This window comes from Poecilia reticulata, linkage group LG6, assembly GCF_000633615.1.
Source record: "Poecilia reticulata strain Guanapo linkage group LG6, Guppy_female_1.0+MT, whole genome shotgun sequence".
NCBI classification, from domain to species: Eukaryota; Metazoa; Chordata; class Actinopteri; order Cyprinodontiformes; family Poeciliidae; genus Poecilia; species Poecilia reticulata.
In genome coordinates this window covers 11,781,019-11,801,708 of record NC_024336.1, presented here as the reverse complement: position 1 = coordinate 11,801,708, position 20,690 = coordinate 11,781,019, and the positions used below count along the sequence as shown (strand labels likewise).

The following is a 20,690-nucleotide window of genomic DNA, read 5'->3' as shown; positions in this document are numbered from 1 at the left end:
TGTGTTTCTGTGAATTCGAGGTTCTAAAACAAACTTGTACAAGGCGATTTATTGGATTCTTTCATTGTGAGAAATATTAAAATGCACTTCACCATGAATGCATTTACATGTGTAACCACAACAGCAATAAACCAAACTTGTCGTATATATTTTCCTAACTGCAATCTGTAGCAGCAGGAGATAAAAAAAAGGGTGTTACTGTTGCTTTTTAAGACAAACTAAAGCCACAAAGAAAATAATGAGCACACAATTTGTTGCGTCAACATTTTATTTCCATTAGCGCCTGCAACAGAGTCAGAGACATACTGCAGTCCTGATGTTGCATTTGGTCCAGAAACGTTTTACTTAAAGGCGTCTGCAGATGATGAAAAATAACAAAGCACATAAAAATATGAGCTGATGAATGGGGAGTGACCGACTTAATAAATAACGACAAATGCGAAGACATGGTGATGAAATGCTGCAATGAATTAAAAAAACAAAAGAAAAAACATACAAACATATGAGTGACACATAAAAAGGATGGACTCGCAAACATATACATATATCAATGTTGAACAGTCAATTTTAATATAATTACTTGTTCTCTTAACATGTATACTCCGATATGGAAAATCTTTTCATTTACTAGGAAACCAGACTTTTTTTAAAAAACACAATATTTACACATAAACCAGAGGGTGGAAATGGGATATCCTGAGGGAAGAAGCTTTGTTTTATGTTGAACGGTATTATTAATACAAAGTGTCTTAATGTTTCGAAGCTCTGTGCTGCATCTATAATTACTGCTGAAGAAGACTATTAAACAACAAATCAAGGCTAATGCAAAGAAACAAAACACAACAAAATTACTATTTGGCTTGTGAAAAAGGCAATTCTGGTAAATGCTGTCAGGACAAAAAAACATAGCAGCTCATTTTGCTCTAGTTTGTTCTAAATTAGAATGATTAACTTGGCACAACAGGTCAAAGTACCAAAACTTTAGCAGGAGAAGATTGTGATTTACAGTAGCAACCTTTTTATTTTTTATCTTCAACATGCAAAAAAAAAAAAACACACAAAAAAAAAAACAAAATAATTTTTTAAAATTGTATTTAATTTTATAAAATGAGTCTGTATATTCAACTAGGCTAAAATAAGGAATGTTTCTAATAAAAATAAATGCTTTTTGGTTTATCATTAAAAGTTAACAAGACCCAACAAGCTGAGGATGTTTGTGGTTATTTTCAGTTTTTGTGAAGTTCTTATTGGATACGTGGAAACGGGAAACCTTTCAGTTTGAGATTAAATAGGTGTTTCAGCGTAAATATTACAGGACCAAAGTAATGTTTCTGTTCTGCTTCTCCAGTACAATCAATTTTTACAAGCTCTTTGGAAACGCATAGCAACAATACAATCTGATAGATGTCAACATGACCGAGAGCTGGAGTGTATTAGATTTGTGCAATTTGACTTCAAGTGCTTCTTTTTAACTCCTTTCTGCTTCAAAGCATCTGTCTTGTGGTTACAATTGGAAAAGCATTAGCTCGGCTTAAGATGTTAGGTACTAGCTATTGTTAGCTTAGCTTAGTTTAGCATTATAAAATGACAAGGGAAAACCCTAAACTTTAGGTTTGAATGTGATCCAATGGTGTGCAGACAAAGCTGTGAAAGTGGCATTCATCTTTCGGTTTCTAGATGGAAAGTGATATTATCTTTAGGCTGAATACCTGAGATAGGACATAGAACATAATGTTCTAGAATTGTGCTGGCAGCATGTTGGAGTAGCTCTATTATTTCATTTCTCTAATTTGGCATCAATAAAGTATTTTGAATTGAATGAGGTTACATTTTCAAAAATAAAGCAAAAATTACGATAGGCCTTCGCAGCGCTAAGCTGCTCGGGCCTAATAATGTACCTTTTACTCCAAAGCTACATTATGTGCTATGCCTTGCTAGTGTTACGGTTTAAGTGTCTTTATTTTTCAAAACCTCTTTAATTCTTTTTGGTAAATATTCACTAAGGTGTTCGACACATTCCTGAGATTTTGATTTGTCAGCTGCACATCCATAATCCATGACGCCAGTTTTACACCACATCACTAAGGTGTTCTACTGGATTAAGAGCTTGTGACTGTGGATACGGTTAGAGTACCCTGATCTGAATGTCATGTTCAAACTTGTGTGAAAAGGTTTGTAGCTTCGTAACATGGTGCACTGTCCTTCTGGAAGTAGCCGTCAGAAAATGGGTACACTATGAATATAAATAGGTGGAAATTTATTGGTTGGCACTAACATTTTGGTAGTTGGGGCACTTAAAGGATGATCAACTGGCACTCAGTGTCTCAAAGTGTGCCAAGAAAATATCCTTCACCATCACCTRCCAGAACTATGAAAATAAGGCAGCATGATTATGTGCCTTAATGTTGTTTAACCCCAATATGACCMGGTGAATGTTTCAGGTGAAATGGCAAGTTTTTCTGATTTCTTGCAGCTCAGTTTTGTTGAGTCGATTTTTTGCTGACAACAGGCTGCTGTGGGTTGTTTGAGTTACAGTTGCTTTTCTATGAACTGTAACCTGTCATTTTTTTTTGCCATCACAACATCTTCTCCCTGAATAGTTTCTTGTTTTTAGACCATTCTCTGTAAACTACAGAGACGGCTATGCTAATTTGCTTTTTATGTACCTGGAAAAAGTGGCCATTAATTGTATGTTTCACTTATTAGTCATATATTTTTTTCATCAAGTATCCTGATTATCCAAAACGTAGTTGAAAAAACAACAATGAAATATGTACCTATCAGTATGATTAATGTTTGCCTATATGATGTTTAATACAATAGTTGAGCACATCAAAAGTACTTTTTTTGCAAACACTTTGCATGTTCATGTCGTGTCTGTGCCCTTTGACAGTGAGGAATGAGACAATGGAAATAAATAGACATGGCATTAGCCCTCTGAATGTAAGAAATCACTTCCTTCTTTGCCAATACGTCTTCAGTGTTTTCATGCCTGAGAATTTGTCCACAGCTGTTCTGAGAGAAGTCAGTGAAAAATTGCTTCAAAAGTGTGTTTCATTTAAACCTCTGTAGGAAGACTTAACACCAACATAAATGAAGTCCACCTCCTTCTATGTCCAAAATCAAAGTGTTTCAAACCCAGTACTGGTTCTTTTTCAAGGCCGGATTTGTTGTCCGACAGTGCTGAAGCAACTCTGGATCTGCCCCTTTAGAGTCCACATTGGACATAGGAATGTTGTTGGCTGGGTCTGTTTTGCGAAAAGTTTCTGTTGTGGCCACCTCTCCGTTTTTGGGCTTTGAGGCCACTGTCTGGACGTTGTGTTTTCCTGTCTTGTTTTTACGGATTAGATAGTAGGCCAAGACGGCTGCCAGTAGTAAGAGAAGGAGGACAACTAGAATGGGAATGAAGACGGACCAAAAATTCCCACGACGGGAAACGTGTGGTTTCCCGTGGGTACCAGAGCCAGGGGATGATGGGGTGACACCATCTCCTGGGGTCTTTAGCAGAGTAGCAGGATAAACTGCAGAGGTGTTGTAAGGGCTTGTCTGGAATGAAAGGACACATTCTGCTGGAGGGACTCCATGGGCTTTTAGCAGGAACCGAGCTTCATCCTGATTACCCTTCTCTTTTGATCTTGAGGCAGTATCTAATATTTCCATTGCCACACGACCTTCATCCAGGTCCTTCTGGGTAAATGTCTGTATTGGCTGGCCAGCATCAGGATCCTTAAACGCCACAATTCGAGCTCCTCTTGGCTGCTGGATGACTGTGAATGTGGGTGAGGCTCTTGTCTTGTTGGCTAGTGGAGATGCATCCAAAAGCTTTCTGTCCAGCTGGACAAGTGAGCCTTGAGGTAACAAAGGATTTTGAGCAATTTTAGCCAGAGGCTGCACAGTGATGTTGAGGACAGAGGAGACATTGGCAGCCCGGCTACGGGCTGTAAACGAAACACTGTCTCGGGGTGAAGTGGACTTGACAAAACGGACACTGACTCTTCCTTCTTTGATCTGCTTCTGGGTGAAGGCAGATGTAGGCTGCCTGTCAACCATGACAGCTGCATATTTTGGAGTACTGGTGATTTTATAAAGGATCTCCTCCTCAACAGAACCACCTGTAGAAGCCCTCAACATCTCCTCAGTCACAAGAATCTGATCGTCTCCCTGTCGTACCTTGATCTCTGGGACTAGTTCGAGAAGCAGGGTGYGAGCTAAGATTCCTATGTGGAGTGTGTGTGGCCCCGTTTCATGCTCGCCATCTGTTATGGTGAATTCCACAAATCCGTCTTTAAGGGTGCCATCACTCTGGAAGGCTACCTCTACGCGATTGATCATTTCTTGAGTGAATTTAGAGATGGGTTCTGACGTAACAGAGTTAAGGAGATGGCCGTTACGAGGGGCTTTGGTCACCTTGAAGAGCACCTCATCTGGTGGATTGTCTTCATCTTGGGTGTTGAGATGCTTCTGGGTTAGTGAAGTCTTGGAGCCTTGGAGAACTTCCAGAAGCATATCTGTAGTAACTAATTCAGGGGGGTTGGAACCACGTCGTTTGACTGAAATATGAAAGATCTCATCCAGGATTACGGACTCAGAAGGGGAGGTCCTATCACCACTTCTTAACTTCAGATAGGCCTTGAAAGCAAGGCTGTCAAAAGCAGCCCCCGAGTCATCGTGAAGATACTCCAACTTTCCCTGAGACACGTCTGATTGTGTGAAGAGCGAGTTGTCACGGGGTAGATCTTCACCCAATAGGGTGATACGACCATGATCAGGGAAGCGCTTTATTTCAAAAACAACATCTGCGTCAGTTTTCTTTTCTTCAGGTAGACTTGCCAGAAGGTTGGACGCATCAAGAATGGAATTATCAATTGCTTTCCTCTGGCCCTGCACAATTTCAAGCCCTGAAGGGAGAAAAAAACATAAGTAAAAATCTCAAGGTCCACAAATATTATTTGTAAAATATCCTCAACATTGGGGTTGGATTGTCTCCTGTCGTTGTCCAACTGTGCAGCACTTTACACTCTTGCCAGAATGTTTGCAGAGACAGATGGAGCTTGTTATAGTGGCAGCAGCAAAAGAAGGTTTGGTCAATCCTCTTTCTGACTTTGGACTGCTCAGTTACCGTTAAAACAAGAAAATCTTTCTAAAATAAAGAATAAGCTACAGCCTCAAACATAAGAGAGCATGTAGACAAGGACACTAATTCGATTATAACTAGATTTGGCAGTCTTAGAGAAGGATTGCTCAAAAAAGCAAAAACTAAAAACAAGGCATTTGAGAATAGTTTCAAACATAATCGATCAACTCTAATTTCAATCATGTTTAAACTACAATATATCAAGTTTTTTTCATCCATCCATCCATTTTCTTATACCCTTGTCCCCAGTGGGGTTAGAAGAGGTGCTGGTGCCTAACTCCAGCGAGACATTTCAGGCCAGAGATGGGGTACAGCCTGGACAGGTTGCCAGTCCATCGCAGGTCATGTTTTTTTTGTAGAAGTTAAATGTTCATGTTACTACTACTGAAAACAACACTTTTTTGTCTCAGTGAATACTTTACCTTTGTTCCTCCACATCTGAGAAGAAATGTTGCTATGAGCAGCATAGTAGGAGACTGTGATGGGCAGCGAATGGCGGACGTCTGGAGAAGCCTGGGAGGATGCAGTGAACTCCATGGAGTCTCTCACCACCCAAAAAGGCTCGGTGGGCAGCTGATGCTCATAGTAAACTGCTCCAGACTCCAACTGGGCATCAAGAGAAAAACAGAATAGCTAGTGTTGAGTTACTTGTATTAATAGTCAACAGTCTTTTTTTATTGAAGGTTTTGTTAGCTCTAGTTTCCTGTATTTTATAGTGAATTGACAGGAAAGTGGGTAAAAAGAGAAGGGCAAAGACAGGCAGCAAAGGTCACCGGGCCGGGAATCGAACCTGTGATGGCTGTGTTGAGGACTACAGCCTCCATATGTAGAATGTGCTTAACCTCTGTGCCACCACAGTACCCCGTCAACACTTTTTTCATCCTTTTATTATTTATTTTGTATTATGTGTTGCTGCCTAAAAGACAGACTGCTCCCTTTTGCATATTTTGAGGTATTGATGGCATTTTCTGCAGCATCACAGCACAGAAAGCTATTTGGTTGTGAGATTTGAACTTTTTTGTTGTCAAACCTGCTTCTAATTGAAAACAATCGACTGAGGTAAAAACCAAAATAGGCAGTCAGTTCTCATGTAAAATCAAATCTGCAAAGTCAGAGAACCTGATACCATCATCACATTGTCAGGCTAAATCATGCCCCCTGCTGGCCAAGATGAGGAACCTACTTTGTCCACATACTGAAAGCTTTGGCACTTCATAATCAACACAGTGCAGTGAGTTAATGCGTATACAAAAGACAAACCGTCATTAAAGCAAAAGATATTCATCAATTAACTGCAGGATGAAACAGGATTATCCGTATTCTTAAATGATAAAAAACACACAGTGTTTTGTCACTACCAGCCATTTACAGATGCATAATTTCAAAGGAGATGGATTACGAGGACCTCAGAAAAGGCCTTTCATGGTTACATTTAACTGAAATATTTAATTCTGCAGACTGTGCTATTGAGAATATAAAAATTGCATTTTTATTAGCTGCTATTGCATTGAACAGTTAGTCACACAAACATTGTTCTTTTCCTGCTAGCTAAAATTTTTAAGTAGTCAAGTGAAGACAACCTTTTCTCTTCCTCTGCTAAGAATATTTCAGTCCAAATCTTGTATGAAATCTCTCTTTAAACCCTGGAAAAATGTGTGAAGTAGTAATAATTCTTCTTTGGCGTTGGTAATGATAATATGCTACAAAAACGTCTGACAAAATCCTGCTAAGTGCTGAGTCGGTGCTAAGTGAAACTTTTAGATATATCAGTTGAATTACTAATATATCTTCAAGTAGTTTTAAAATTGCTCCAGACAGTGATCACCTGTTACTGGCACTTAATCCTTCCTTGTAGTCGTTTGGCTGAGTGCCTATTACAGATACAGCTGCTTAGTGCATAAAAAAGCCTTTCATTTGAATAAAATACACACTCCTGTTCTGTTCGTTTTGATGATATACTATTTTTACTGTTTAAATGTTAAAGTTCAAGATGAATGTTTAGATTGGCTTAACCCTCCTGCAGTTTTAGCAGGAAGAGTGCAGCAGATGCCTCAGTTGGACACAGTGGTGTGCTGTCAGCCCGTCAGTTCCCGAAACTACACACAAAAACCTTATAAAAGAGTTTATGTTGGGGACATTGAAGGTAGAAAAAAAGGACTAAATTAATGCCAAAAAAACTTGGAAATTTGGGGAATAATAGAGATTTTATAGAATAAACAATAAAATTTCTGAGGAAAACATTCAGAAATATTGATATTTGTCTCAGAAATTTTTCAGGAATTTTTGTGTATCAAAAATGTTCAACTTTTGAAACTCAGAAAATACTAACTTTTTTTTTCCCCCAAGACATATTCTAAAGTTTATCTCAAAAATAACTTTTCAGGCTCAGAAATGTCCATGTTTTTTTTCAAGATTTCTGAGATCAGTCTAAAATTTCAGTTTCTTAATGAGGCATAAATTTACTCCTTTTTTTCTATCTACAATAGCCCTAATACAGCATTGTACGTCTTCTTTAATTGATTCTTCTTTAATCTCTTTTAAGAAACAATCTAGACATCACTCAAAGTTACCTGTAACTGTGAGAACAAGCTAGTTTCTACAAACTGGTTCTGCTCATTGGCCATGATAAGCCTCCCCAAACGAGGCACGCGGACCAGCAGGAAGTTCGCTTCATTCCCGTCCTCGCTGGTTCCAACTTTGAGGTTAGCGGTCTTTATGACCTGTCGAGTTCCTGAAAAGACAAAGAAAAAGTCTCTTGTGCACCACAGCCTTTGTTAAAAAAATGCATAACTATTTAAGAGGTTACTTTAAAAGTAGCACCTAGCTAAGTAAATGATGCTGATAATAGCTAAAAGCAGCTCCTTGAAACTTGAATCTGTCCTAATGAGTATTTTGGAAAATTTAGAGCAAATTAAAGTGCATGACGCTGCAATTACCACTTATGTCCATGAAGTGGTGCTGTTTGACGAGATTTATTCCCAACACAAGCGGTGTCTGATGTCAGTGTCTGGCAGGACAGTGTTTCTAAAAATATTTATTTATAGCTCTTTTCAGAACGTTTTCACATCATATCATATTTTAGTCACAACATTAAATATCGAGAAGCACAACATTAGTAAAAGCAAGAACGCAGAGTAGCACATATATAAAAGTCTGAATAAACTCAATGTTTACATCCATACTGGTGTTTGTGCAACTTTAAAGCTGCATAGCTTTTTATTGTCTCTAATTGTGAATAGTTTTCCCTATAATGCTTAGAGACATGAACTTTTTGTACTTTTTTTTTTTAAATTAAGCAGTTCTGGGACACATTCCTCTGGACTGGTGTCTTTTTTTCTTTCTTCTTTTTTAAGAAAGCCGTGAGAAGTAGAATATAAGGTTTACCCCTCCACTCTACTCTACTTTGTCATAGTCTAACACACCAATTCTCAGTAAAATACATAATGTATTATGTGAAAAAATGCAGGGGATGCGGATAGTTTTGCAAAGCACCTTGAAAGGAGCTTTACAACTTCACTGACAGGCACCTCTTTGGCCACGCCACCAAATGATCACGCTCACTAACCGAGGTAGCGTTAATTCATTCAGCGAATCACTCCAACTCATCCTCATCTCTTCCTCCTACTTCCCTTTCATTCAGCCGTCACCCAAAATGTTCTGAATCCCTATCTCTGCGTCATGCCCGCCTGCTCAGTCACGAAACCAAACCTTCGTCACCTTGTCGCTGAAACCTGGAAGCCGGCAGGCCGTCCTTACCTGGGAACACCACAAGTTCCTCCCCCGTTTCCAAGGTGATGGTGTGAGGCCTGGCCTTGATGACAAATCGATAGAGAGGAGACGTGTGCTCGCCATCTGTCACCGTGAAGCTGAACTCACCGGATTCTTCGCCTGCAGGAGGAGAGAGAAGTTTGGCTTTTTTCCCTCTCTTTTAAACGTTACATTTGCTACGTCATAAAGCAGGATGTAATTAAAAGTTTGCTAAAGCTCGGTAACCTCGACGAGCAAAAAAACAACAACATTTATATATATCACAGTAAAGCGTGGAAAAGTAATGATCAAGGGTTCACAGAGTGGCCTCAGTGTATGCTAAAAGGTGAATCGATCTGTCCCAGGGACTTTGCGAGAGGCGCAGGTCTGCATGCTTTCAAGCAAATTAAAGAGAGAATTGGGAGCACATGAAGTTCATTTAATAAAGAAAACTAGCCCCTAACCCTCGTGGGTGAAGATGATCTCCCCTCTGTTTATGTGAGCCTGGGAGAAATTCTGAATGCTCTCTCCCGGCTCCTGTTTTAATGCCATCACCCCGTTGGTTGGCATTTCTATGTGGTAAACCAGCTCCTCCGTGGGGGTATCGGCGTCCTCTGTGCTCAACACACTGGCAGTGATGGCGACTTGCTCACCGGGAAGAACCTGGGAAATATCAAAGACAAGCGGAGTCACGCAGAGATGAATGAGACACCACAGACGATCACTCAGGAGATCTGTGTACCTAGGCAGAAAGGTGACAGACAGGAGACGGTGAGGCTGCAAATCAGACCGTCAAACTAATATTAATGTAAAAATCTGATTTAAATTCCTGGTCCATGTTACGTGGTGGGATGTTATCGAGACCTCTAGCAAAGTCACAACATATTACGTCTTTATTCTCGAAATATTCTCATAATATTATGACTGCATTCTGGTAATATTACAACTTTACTCTCAAAATACTATGGCTTTATTCTCATTGTTGTGACTTTATTCTTACATTGTTTCAACTTTATTCTCATACAACTTTATTTTTGTAATTTTATGACGGTTTTTAAATTTTTTTTCGTTTTCTTAGGGTGGCCTTAATACAGCGTTGTACTTTTGCTAGGTAACGCAAAAGAAATTCCCCGATGCTCCGTTGGAATGTGATCTCTGATCCCGATACAAATAATTAATACTCGTCAGAAGGCTGGCAATTTTGCCTTTGAACGTAATAATCGCCAATCATTAAAATCGTGTTTGATGGGGCAAAGTTTTACATGAACCAAACATTGGAAATCAGCCCAGAATCTCTCATTGGTGCATATTTACAAGGGAAAAAAGCAACAACTTTAAATACACAAACAAGAATGCAGCTCAGTCTGTAGCCACCTCTACAGAAACAATTAAAAAGGTTAATTATGTTTCCACTGCAGAGCCCAGACGCTCCTGTTATCAGAAGACGGAGCAGTGTTGTAGGCTGAACGATTCTCCCAGGGTGGAGGGTCTCTAATGGACTTCTAATGGTTGACTGGCTGAAAGGAGCATTAATTGAAAGAAATGGGCCAGATCCCGCGAAAGGCATTCTTAAATAGGCGGGATCAGTTGGGAGAGCGAGCTGAGGTTACCCCGCAATAAGAGTTTTCTATCGATCTATGGAGTCTCCTCTTCTGCCTTCAGACTCTGGATAAGGAGTAGGAACCCTCTGGCAAAAAGCAGAGAAGATACCTCAGACTTGGATATCACTGAGACTCAGCTGTACAACACCAATAAACAATTGTAACGAGTCGTCCAATATGTTCATTTATCTCTTTTTAATGAGTGGATATGCTGTAGTGTACCTTTTAACACTTAGAAACAGAAAATTACACAGAGACAGGGTTGGGTTGAACAAAAGAAAAGTCAAACCATGTATTTATCCAAAGTCATATTTAGAAAATTACAGTATAAGATCTGATGATGTTGGTTTGCCAGATTAAGAGTTGAAGATAAAAACCTTTAAGCAGGGATTAAAAAGACTTAATTAAACCCACATTTCTGTTTTTTTTGGGGAGTCTAATATAGTTTTCTAATCTTCCCATCAATCAGATAAATTTTTCATGAGCTGGAAGAGGAAATATTATCATAATGTAAATAAAGACTTGAAAACGGTGTGTAATCTATATAATATTGCTCCCTCAGTGAGGCGAGTTACTGAAAAAATAGACTTTTAAATAACTTGCTATATAAATGTTACTTTATATATAACTTTATATATATATATATATATATATATATATATATAGTGATAAGTTTGGTAATATAGTTGTAATGTACCCAGGTTGTCACTAAAGTAAATGAAGTAAAAGAAGTGAGAATGCTAACATTAGCATTCTTTGGATCTGAGTACTTCAAGGATTAGCTTGTTTTTAAATTCACTTCAGCCACAGTTTATTTCAACCAAATGCAAACTTCACTTTTGAGTTCATTCATAGAAACTGTAAAAACTGTGAGTTGGCAGTCAACTAGTTCCTCTATATTTACTGCTGTTTGAGCTTAAGGCTAATATTAGCACGCTAACTAGCTAGCTAAATGTCTACGATGTGTTCCATCTGCTTTGCTAGTAGAATTTCTAGAACCTTCTGGTCCAAAAAACTAACAAAAAGTAACAGTGAATTCAAAAGTTTTGCTTTAAGTGTCTTAGCAAACTCTGACCTCAAAATACAATATTGCAAAAACTGTTTATTTTGTCCGCCATTAAATTAATCCCACAGACAACTTTGTAACTTGTTGTACTGAAAGTCTTATTTCAATGTTTGGATAGATAAGAAAATAAATACATTAGATTGTTATTGACTTTTTATATTGTTGTTAGCTCATGTGGCTAACATTACTTAATTTTGACACTGAGAATGAGCAACTGCTAATAAATTTCCCGACTTGGCATTTTTATCACAGTGACTACTAAGAGAAGAAGCTAACTAATTCTTTCTAGGATATTGAATGCTTGCTTCCTATGGAAGCATTTAACTGCCAAAGGTAGGAAATAAATTCAGGAGCAGTATCTCATTAAAACAAGAACGTTTCTCATTATAACAAGATAGTTTGTTGGGATTTAGATCTCATTGAAAACAAAATATGTTCTTGTTTAAAAGAGAAAAGTCGTAACAGAAAAACAGCCACACTTTGTGGGATGTTTGTTGTCTAGAAGAAACAAAGTAAAAAAAAAAAGACTGAGAGAGACTGAAGGACTTTGTTGTAACAAAATGCTTCTGTAATGTCAAAGGTTTAACAACAATATGTATTTTTGGCAGAGCCATCTACTAATACACCTGTACTAAAGATGTGCAGAAGTCTGAAAAATATGTTTTTTATGGACTCTAGTAAGATTTAAGTCCTCATCCAGCCTGAGTTGTCCCAGCAGTAGTGGTTTTAAGCTCAAAGTTTTGCTTTGACTGTATATAAAACCTAGTTTAGGCCATTAGTATTTTTTGTTGCTGCATATCTACCTTTCCTTAATGACACACTCTCTTGCATTTCTGATTTTGAAGATTTTACTTGTGTCCCATAAGACAAAGTCATGGAATATTAATTGAAAACTTCCAGGTGCTCTGATCAACTTTCAAAATAGATTTAGATGTTAAGAAACATCTCGGTTTCATTATATTATAATTATGAGCTTCAACAAATACAAATCTTACCAAGTACTTTCAGTCAGTTTTTTTGAGCAAGTACCTCAGAAACTTTTAAGCAAGGTACAGGAGCTTGTTTTAAGTCAATAATTTCTTATATTGATTAAGTACAAGTTCCACTGGCAGATTATTTCACGTATTTTAGTCTTATCGAGGACTGCTTGACTTTGTATGACAGTGTTGCTGGGCTACATCTCCATTCCTTCACTTTGTGAGTTTAATCTTTGCAGCCCAGACCTGATGTCAAGCCACAGAAATGTTTTCTTTTCCAAGCCCCCTTTATGCCATGCATGATACAGTATTTCAGACTCAAATGTAACAAATGTGTTGTGAAGTGTATAATTTAGTTGCCTTACAGTCCACTGCGTAAAACATCCTGTTCAGTTTCACACTCCATCAAAGCTCCATCACGACGACACACTGCATCAACAGTTCAAAGCTGTAATCCATCATCACACACTCTGGGCTTTTTTTTTCTCTTTAACTGTGAGATTGTGTCTTTGTTCCGCTCTAATGACAACTTTTAAAAACGAGGACGAGTTCAAAGACAAGTGCGCTTTGAGTGGAAGGGAAATCAACTGTCCTGTTCAGTCCAAGAAAGGCTGCAGCTGTACTCGTTAACTTTTTCTGCATTGTTGCAATGAATTACCACAATGGTCAGAATTACGTTCAACAGCAACATTTAGATTTATAAGGGAGTATTTTTATCTTTGCATTTGGACCATAGAGGCACAGAAATGTTCTTAAGCACAAGTTCTTCCATCCTCTTTGCACTGACCTGCAAGTTTTACTTAATGTACGTGATAAATAGATGCCAATAAAAGTCGTTATTAGCCCCCCGCCTGCCGTAACACATTAGAGCATATTATTTATTTGAACCAACAGAGATTGATTTCTGAATCTCAGAGGTAGAGGTGAGTCAGCCTGTCTTGTTAGGGACCCCTGACGGAGTTTAAAGAGCTGAGATTTCTCAAACACGTATGTCATCCTGGGACCTGACCCACATGGCTACACGTGAGACTGATTTGAAACCGTTTCTAAGTGGCATTAAAGGCCAGACTGTTGAAATTAATAGCTTTGACCATTCTAATTTGCCTATAACTTCAAAGGCAGAGAACAGATTTATGCTGTTTGCACCAGGGATTTATTTTTTATTTATATTTTTATTTTTGTCACATTACAACCAGATCTGCTCTCATGTGACCAGTTTACTGTGTTTCCTGTAGAAAACCAAATGTTTTATTGCTTTCTTTAAATACTGAGCTTCCTCTTGCCACTCTTCCATTGTGTCTGGACTTTTGGATGTTGTTGTCTTATACATTTATGTTACATTTTTTGCATCGTTAATTGAACAATGCAACTATTATAGCCTAACAATGCTAACTCTTCTCTAAAACTTCCTCCCTTGCCTCATTTCTGCTGTGTTCCTTGGTCTTCATAATGCTGTTCTCTCAATAGCATTCTCTTTTTCTGACATAGTTTACCTCTGTGACCTTCTCAAGACCATATTATATTTGTACTACTCACTAATTACTTCTGAAACCAAGTGATTTTTAATGAGGGGCATCAGAGTTAAAGGGCTTGAATATAAATGTATACTACACCTTTTCAGATTATTGTACGAAAAAATTTAGAAATCTAATTTTGCGTCACCTTCCAATTCACAATTATTTACACACTAGTTTGTCTTAATCTCTTACTAAACATCTCAATAAAATACATTGAAGATGTTTGACAGAATATGAAAAAAGTTAAGCGGGTATCATTGCTTTTGCATGTTTCCATTAAGCATCGAAGTGCTTGATGGATCCAGTAATCCCACGCCATTGAGAGTCTCTATCTCCTCAGGGTTGTTTTCTTCCTAAGTCCGCAAATGCACAGCCTGGTAGTTATTTCTTATTTCTCAGGCCACAAAGACGGCGGGTAAATGGAGACTAACCCAAACAATCTGAGCCAATCTGAGCCTCTTTGTGAGAAAGAGTGGAAGTGGTTCTGTTTGCCTTCCAGCAGAACACCCACCCATCTCTTGACGAGACAGCTGCTCAATGCACTCCTGTACTTTATCCGTCTGCTCACAGAAATCTTCAAAAGAGAGAGAGATAGCTCTTTAAGTAACTCCAGATATGGTGCAGTATGCAGAGATGACTCAACTGATAATGGCACCCACCTGGCAAGTCTCTCAGCTTTACCAACCAGGAGAAAAATACTTATGTTACAATACCCAGACATCATTCATCCAAGTCTGCTTATGTAGCTGCTGCTGCTCATACGGGTTTAGGAAAAAGCTCCAGGCAATGTGGAATATGTTATACTGATGTGGAGAATTATGTGTTGTAATCAGATTCCTAGAAGGTCTTGAGCCTTAAAGAGGAAATTTATGCATTTCACAACTCTTGACCAGGTGGACCGTCTATAGAGTGTCTTTAGCAGATTCATATCTTGTAGAAGAAACATGGCTTTTCTATACTGATGCAGCAGGAAACAAGGTTGAGCAGCTCAAGGCAAGCTAATGTAAGATCACCAGGAAGAATGATGGTGTAAAAAAAAATGTAATCTTTATGGCAAACTTTAAGATTCCTTAGTACATATGAAGCAAGAAGAGTCCGAGACATTTTTTTTAAGGTTAAAACCAATATAAAGAACATAAGATACCAACAGGTTCTGATCGAGAGTCAGCTAGAAACTAGAGATCAGGCCCAAAATCTGGGTGTAGTAATGGACTCTGACCTGAACCTTCAGAGTCACATAAAGACAATTACAAAGTCAGCCTTGAAGAACATTTCCAGGATTAAAGGACTATGTCCCAGCAAGACCTAGAGAAACTCGTTCTCACAGGCCTGCCTAAAATAAATCAAATAGTTCTGATCCAGAACAATGCTGATCACATTCTCACTAAAACCTGGAAGATAGAGCACATCACCAGTCCTTACACTGACTCCTATTGCTCAGAGAATAAACTTTAAAATATTTCTGTTAATTTATAAATCAATGATTAGCTTATCACCACAATAGATTAAAGATCTGCTGTTGCTCCTCTCAGGTCTTCTGATTCTAGTCTACTCTGAATAAGAAACACACATGCTGTTGGCAATTAGTGTAATGGAAAAGATTAATCAAACCAAGCTAACAGTAAGTAATCCATTACTCCATTTCTGATTCTGATGTTTCCATTGCCATCATCTTTAGAGTCAGCTGCAATACGTAATTTCTTGGGTGGAACCACAAAGGTAAGCTGCAATGCCCTATCAGCGTCAAAAAGCAAGACATTGTCTCCAGTTTACTGCTCATCCTCTCTTGAGCCTTATTCGATAGATGCTATCTACAACCCCCACGAGGTTTTTTGTTTTGGGGATGATCTCACCTGGTCAAACCCTTAAGCTTGACCATTTTTCCCTTCTTCTAATGCATCAACTTTGTGGAGTAGATGTGTGTCCAATATATCCCACCCACTGACACGATCAAGAGATGATTAGTCTCATCTCTAAGTGGTCGTAATGTCCAGCACCGCTGGCGCTAGTTCAAGATTGTTTTATTCACTGCCTCATATGTTTCTGCAGTGCAGTTCCCTACATATTCCACTAGATGGCTATATTGCCACACTCTCTGCCCACACAATCTAGGGCAGGTTTTCCAAAAATGGCCCCACAAATTGATGGTTTATATAACAATCAATGCATTTAGCAACTAAAGAGGATAGATTGCAAATTCAATTTGATTGAACACAATGGCTGAGATTTCATATTGAGGCACTAATGAAGTAGCAGCCACAGACAAATGACTTGGTTTGCAGGTGACTCAACAGGATAGTATTGCTTTTTTCCCCTCCTCTTTCTGTTAGTCTCTGGGGATATGAAGCTGTAACAACCAAAATTTCGACTGGTTCAGGAGCAGGGCTCGGGTTCTAGGAGTGAGAAAATGATGGTGTCTGCCATGACTACGAAGAAGAGAAGACAGCGGTGATATTTTCATTGTGACTTCAGGCTCAAATCAGGAGTATTCTGTTTATGAGTGTGAAAAGTAAAAATATTCAAAATTCATATTAAATTCATAGATTGAAAAACATTTTAAGACCAACTGTGCATGAGGAGACCATGCAAGTCATCACATCTGATCATTTGCTGCAGAGGTTGCTCACACACACGTATACAGATGCATTTACTTCCTGCTTTAAATCAGCGCAGCGGCAGCTGGGGCCGGCCCCGGCTCTGTGTGGGTTACACGTCTCCGTATGTTATTATGTTACATTCTGCCGCCGCAGCAGAGGAGTCGCAGGGATTGGATGCCGCCCTCTGCTCTGCCAGAAAGCAGCGGTCTCGTCGACCATCTTGGGTTTTCCAAAAATACGGGTTGCCAGGGAGACGGGGGAGCCGCAGGGAGAGCAGGGAGGGCTGAATGACACAGTTAGTTTCCAGTTTTGTGAGCTGWTTACTGCCGCCTTCACCCCCCCGTCCCCACACACACACACATACACCCTCCCTCCTCCTACACCCCGAGTCCTCTAACGGCAGAGTCGACCCGACTGAACCTCAGAAACTTCTACGACTCAACTGACGCAAATCAAAGATTTATTGGGCTTGCTGACTGTTGGGCCACAATAACAAAAAATGCAATGGATGACAAAACGTACAGAATACTTGAAAATGCAATTAAGTCTAACGAACTTCCGCAATGCAATAAGACCTCCATAATAAACATCTAATAGATTCACTTCCTTTTTTCCAAACGAAGTAAAAAAAGTTAAACTTTGGTTAAGTTGAGTTTTGATATATATATAAGATTTGCTTAGATTGGACTGTGTTCCCTTTTCAGACTTTTTCCCCTTTAAACCTGTTTTGCAAGAAAAAGCTTAAATATGTTATATATGTAGATCGGGATGAATAATTAGATAAGAGGAACCAATCTGAGAATGGTCAACAATTCCTGTAAAATTCTGTTACTTTTATTCAACATTACACCAAATTTTAAGTCTTTGGCCAAAAGATGCAATAACGTTATCTTTAACTTTAAGCCAACATTTCCAGCGGTAAGTTGTTTCTCCGCCATTAGCACACTGAGCAGCATTGATTGACAACGCCAAGACGTCTCCTCCTGACTCTGGCTGGTTGGTTGGGAGCGGTGCATTTATTCAGCCAGCAGTAGTGGCTTATGGAGGAAATCCATATTTTCACAGATTATGTGTCTCATAACTTGCTGTCGCAACATATTTTTATAAAAACAATACTGCAACTTTAAGGAGAAGATTCTGCCATGAGCTGTAGGATTTTTGCTTTATTTTAGGATTTGTCGGTTTGTTTTTAATATTCACTTAATTCCGTAGGTTTAGGATTTCTTGTAGCTAACTTTAGTACTTGATATGTATTTTTACTCCTCTCTGAGTTGGAGCTGTTCGTCAGTAAAGACTTTGCTTCTTCATTACCTCTTTGTTCAAAATCTTCAGTACATACATCTACGTTTTATCTCTATTGTTTACTTCTGATTCCGTTTGTGTTCCCCGTCCCAGCAGCTTCCCTCATAGTCTCAGCTGCCTGCTCTCCCAAGCTATTTCCCATCTGCTCATTAACTCACCTGTCTAGCATTCAGTAATCAATTTCAGATCGTCCTGGAGTCTCCACCAACATGTTGCTATGTATTCCTGACTGTCATGCTGTATTATTTTGGATTCACAGAACCTTCATTCTTGTAAGTTCTTGAATTTATTTTGGATGTAACTCAGTTTATTTTCACCTTCCTGCTTTCTGGCTATTCACCATTATATATTGTTTAATATCTGTCATTTAACTCCAGTTACAAATAGCAGGGTAGCTAGTTAGCTGAGCTAATAACCCAACTAATGTTGGGATTTTAGCATAAAGAGTACAAAAAGTTGTAATACTACCAGGTTTTCTTAAAAACTATGTGAATCGCTTACTGTTCATTCCCACTTTTTGTGCTGTTTACAGAGTAATGCGAAAAAGCCAATATTATCAGAGTTGTTAGCTCGGCTAGCTATCCTGGTATTTGTAGCTCTGGAGGTTTGATTGCCAGCACGCCAACTATACATTCAGACAGACATTACCTGTCATATATTGGCAAAGATTTGAAGGAGGTAATCATGTAAAAATAAGCTGGAGAGCTACAAATAGCAGGCTAGCTAGCTGAGCTAGCAACCTTGCTACTATTGGCTTTTTAGCATTACTCTATAAAGAGCACAAAAAGTGGTAATACTGTACAAAAAGACCTTGGTGTGAATTGAGATTTATGATGGGCTGGATGTGAACAGATTAAGTTTAATTAAATTATTCTTAGATAGGCAATGTTCAAAAAGTAGACCGTAGGTCATAGATTCATTCCAGTGTAACACTTTCACAATGGCTCCAATTATCTTGTTGTGGAAAGCCCAAGCTTCTGACGCGCTAAATCAACATTAAAGCTTAAAGCACTAACATGAAGTTATAAACTGACTTTTCTGCAGCTCGGAACCTCATAAACTATTATGAGGCCATTCATTTTCTGCTCCTTTATGTGTTTCTCATGGTTTGGGCAACGCATTAAACCAGACAGATTTATCAACAGTCTTACAGTCCAACATGCACAATCTGATATCAAGTGCGTATCATAATATAATACAATGGGGAAAACTACATCCATGGTAAAACGTGTAATAAGTCAAGAGAAAACCGGCTTTGTATTCTCTACGTTATCCAACAGTTTCCCATCCAGCGTCTCTCCACCTCATTTACCCTAAAGTGTTGCCAACACACTGTTAAAGAGAGAAGCCTTACCTCCAGGCCGGCGTTGCGTGTCACCATTGGCGGCTCATCGTTCACTGGTATGATGGTGACGGAGATGGTGACAGGGAGACTGCGGCGCTCAATCTCGTACGACGAGGCAGAGAGTGTAAAACTGTCCTCCATGGTCTCGCTGCTGTCGTGCATGTAGACGACCTGTCCAGATTTTACCTGTAGGAGACAAAATCGTATCCGGCTGTCACTTAATTCTGAATCTGAAGCGAGTGTTTGAAATTCTTCGAAAACCTAGTCTTTACAGCGTTGAGACTGACCCAAGTCGTCGCAACGCAGCGGGGGAAAAAAAGGAAATGTATCAATTTAAAAGATCTAATGCAACAGGATTATTTTATTTACAGAAGTATAAATATAAGTCCTTTTTATGTAATATTTGATTAAGTATCTCTGGCTGCACTCAACTTTTAAGACTATGTTTTTATTTGGAAGTTTGCAATTGGACTGCATCTGAAGATATTCTAGACTTTAGTCTGACGCCTCATCAAAGAAGAACAGAATGACACTGCCATCAGAATGTGTGCCTATGGGTCAGGCATATCTCCATAAAATATCTCTGAAAAACTAGTTTAATAATAAAAGGTTACATTTATTCTACAGATTGACACATTTAAAAGGTAATGAATAACAACCATAATCAAATCTTATACCAATCAATATTCAGATGAGTATAAAGAAAATGAGTCTTTGGCGCAAACAGTGCAGTCAAACTGCAGGCCACTATGGGCTTCCTTGAGACCCATGTTGATGTGAATTCCTCATTTTTTACAAAAATAAACTATAGATGATACATTTATAAAACCTGATGTTTCTTTTCAAAGTTTTTTAAATCGTTGATGCTGTAAATACTTTAGACGACCTTATTTTACCAATGAGACGGCATCAAATTAGTTGTTTCCCCTCTGAAAGATAGACACACAGCATCACACATCCTCCACTATACTTAACAGTGAGCTTTATTTCAAACCCAGCTGGAGTGTTTGTTATGGAAAAACTCAAACTTAATCTAATTTGACCAAAGCGCACAGGTAGTTAAAGTATAAATACAGTTTCAATCCCAGTTAAATAACGGATTCTGCGGAGCATTATCCTTTCTACATTTAGGTTGTTGATGTATGAGGTTGAAGAAAAGTGAGTTGAACTCATGACTTACAATGAGTTAGACTAAAATGCAGTGCTGGTCCATTTGTTCATGCTATTCTTATGGGCTAACAGAAAAAAATGGCATCTAACAACAGTTTGTAGTTCTCATTGTTGGCCTCTATCTAAGCTACGCCCTAAAGAGGGCGTTCCCTAGTGTGTCATTTCCTTCAGCCTTAGCTTTGTGCGCTGTGTGTGCGTGTATGTATACACGAGCATGCAAATAGCTAAAAGAGA

The 20,690-nt window shown here is 38.7% G+C and overlaps 1 protein-coding gene across 1 annotated transcript in view; it reads right to left on the bottom strand.

Annotated features, from left to right (window-relative positions):
- Positions 1–254: 254 nt before the first annotated feature.
- Positions 255–20,690, bottom strand: part of cspg4 (chondroitin sulfate proteoglycan 4) — a 91,231-nt gene continuing 70,795 nt past the window's right edge. Inside the window, exons 6-11 of the mRNA XM_008411185.2 lie at positions 19,296–19,472; positions 9,346–9,544; positions 8,891–9,022; positions 7,705–7,865; positions 5,557–5,740; positions 255–4,898 (exon numbers count right to left, since the gene is read on the bottom strand). Of these exons, the coding sequence (XP_008409407.1) occupies positions 3,133–4,898; positions 5,557–5,740; positions 7,705–7,865; positions 8,891–9,022; positions 9,346–9,544; positions 19,296–19,472 (2,619 nt within the window). The 3' untranslated portion in view covers positions 255–3,132. The remainder of the gene's footprint in view (positions 4,899–5,556; positions 5,741–7,704; positions 7,866–8,890; positions 9,023–9,345; positions 9,545–19,295; positions 19,473–20,690) is intronic.